The sequence below is a fragment of the Danio rerio genome, chromosome 25, assembly GCF_052040795.2.
Source record: "Danio rerio strain M-AB ecotype USA chromosome 25, GRCz13ab, whole genome shotgun sequence".
Taxonomy (NCBI): Eukaryota; Metazoa; Chordata; class Actinopteri; order Cypriniformes; family Danionidae; genus Danio; species Danio rerio.
The window spans coordinates 8,807,501-8,810,000 of record NC_141045.1 but is presented as its reverse complement, the minus strand read 5'-3'; the positions used below and the strand labels follow the sequence as shown (position 1 = coordinate 8,810,000).

Genomic DNA, 2,500 nt, shown 5'->3' with positions numbered 1-2,500 from the left:
CAAACTAATTGAGTCCTTCAGGCTTGTTTGAAACCTACAGGTAAGTGTGTTTGAGCAGGGTTGAAACCAGACTGTGCAGGGCTGCGGCTCTCCAGAAATTGAGAGTTTGACATCCATGACAGGGGATGCTAGAGACATCCATGATTGGGCCCCTTGTCTCAAACTGCTAAAATGTGTACTAAGAGTCATTTTGTTAAACTGCAGAGTTGAATTATCAACATCAAAAGTGGACAGAGCAGAGATAAAACTCCCATAATGCAATTCACAACCATTAATAAAAAGAAAACACTAGTGCAGTGGTTCTCAGACATTTTTCATCAAGTACCACCTCAGAAAAAAGTTGTCTTTGCAAGTACCATCATAATGACCAGTATTGAAAAACAGTAGCGTATTAGGTCCAGTAAAGCAGCAAAAACTCTGTACAGTTAAAAAACAAGGCATATTCCTATTATTAAGAACGGTTAAATTAAAATGTGCTTTTAAAAGTTAAAAATGGTAGGTTACTGTTCTTTAAAAGTAAAAAAACGAAAAAAAATAAAAAAAACTCCTGGTTTATCAGCACCTGGAAATGTTGCCTGGACCTCATAAATATAGGCTTTATGTCATCATATTCATATATAAATAATTTTTGATAATTTATTTAAATATATGTAGCATGTACATATGACATATTTGATTCATCCGTGTACCACTAGAAGGAAGCATAGTGGTACACGTACCACAGTTTGAGAACCACTGCACTAGTGAATCACAAAATACAGAACCTATTAATTAACAAATATTTTTTACATTGTGTAAAGCTTTTTCAATAGGCTACTTAAAAAAAAGAAAAAGTGCAAACTCCTCTAAATACATTAATGAGAACTTTGCAACCTAGAGCATTAGTGTTCTCATACCCCGCCCCAGTTGAGGGTCCTGGCCAGGTCATTTCCTGTCCCAAGGGGAAGAACGGCCACAGCAGGTTGAGGGTTCAACTGAAGCTCATCCAGCACTGACAGAATCCAGCCAACCTGTCATAAAACCAGCATAAAGCGAACACATATCACATATTATAGTATGTAAAAATATCAATATATTAGCAGTTTTCCTTTTTAACATCAAAAAGTTTAAAAAAAAAGGACTTTTAATAACATTTGTAATAGTTTAAAGCAGGGGTCACCAACCCTGTTCCTGGAGAGCTACCTTCTTGCAGAATTCAGTCCCGACCCTGATCAAACACACCTGAACCAATTAATAGTACCTAAAGCTGCACTTGATAATTACAAACAGGTGTGTTTGGTCAGGGTTGCAACTGAAATGCGCAGGAAGGTAGCTCTCCAGGAACAGAGTTGGTGACCCCTGGTTTAAAGTGATATATTGTCAAGGTTGGTGTTGTATTTTACAGTACAAGGACCTTGTAATAAACTGCCTGTACATTTTCTGTTATTTTAAAGACTTGTTTCTCTATATATTATTTCTTATACATTATATTATTTCAAACTATTAAAATGTCAGTAAAAGTCCCTTTGGTAAACTGTCAACATCAAAAATAGCCAATAGAGCTGAGATTAACATCTCATAATGCAATTCACAACCGTAAATAACCAGGAAACACAAAATACAGAAAATTTTAATGAACAGACTACAATATTTTACATCATAGAGTCAACATTTTGCAGAAATGTAAAAAATCTGCTTTTATAACAGCGCAGATGTCTGACTAACCGTTCCATCGCCACCACAAACAAGGATGCGCAGGTTGGGCACTTTGCTGTACATTTCTAACCTTAAAAGAGGAAGAGAAACCGTAAGAGAAGCATGTTGATGAATAAAAGTAAGATCTATCTGCTTTCTCTCTCACCCCTCTCTCGGACCTCCCTGAGTCAGGTCGAACACTTGCCGGGGGTTCAGGTACCACATGAAAGTGCGGATGATTTTCGTTCCCTAGAAGGGAATAGGAGGTGCTTTTATGAGGCTGAAAAATATTTCAGTATACAGTCAGAATTATTAGCCCTGCTGTATATTTTTCCGTTTAATGAAATGAAGATTTTTTTCAACACATTTCTAAACAGAATAGTTTTAATAACTCATCTCTAATAACTGTTTCCTTTTATCTTTGCCATGATGACAGCAAATAATATTTTACTATATATTTTTATTCAGCTTAAAGTCACATTTAAAGGCTTAACTAGGTTAATTTGAGGTAATTAGGCAAGTCATTGTATAATGATGGACTATCGAAAAAAAATATTGCCTAAGGGAGCTAATAATTCATTCATTCATTTTTCTTGTCGGCTTAGACCCTTTATTAATCCTGGGTCGCCACAGCGGAATGAACCGCCAACTTATCTAGCAAGTTTTTACGCAGCGGATGCCCTTCCAGCCGCAACCTATCTCTGAGAAACATCCACACACACATTCACACACACACACTCATACACTACGGACAATTTCAAGAGTTCACACTTAGCTGATGATTGATTATAAGCAAGTTTGGCATGCTGTCCCGGGAGAGAGCCCT

The 2,500-nt window shown here is 36.8% G+C and overlaps 1 protein-coding gene across 17 annotated transcripts in view; it reads right to left on the bottom strand.

Annotated features, from left to right (window-relative positions):
• The window catches only part of dgkzb (diacylglycerol kinase, zeta b), an 84,500-nt gene that overhangs the window by 31,517 nt on the left and 50,483 nt on the right, over positions 1–2,500 (bottom strand). For all 17 annotated transcript variants that reach the window (XM_087311693.1, XM_087311696.1, XM_087311694.1 and 14 more), the window contains 3 exons: positions 1,841–1,923; positions 1,705–1,765; positions 897–1,010 (listed from right to left, as the gene is read on the bottom strand). In XM_087311693.1, coding sequence (XP_087167819.1) covers positions 897–1,010; positions 1,705–1,765; positions 1,841–1,923 — 258 coding nt within the window. The remainder of the gene's footprint in view (positions 1–896; positions 1,011–1,704; positions 1,766–1,840; positions 1,924–2,500) is intronic.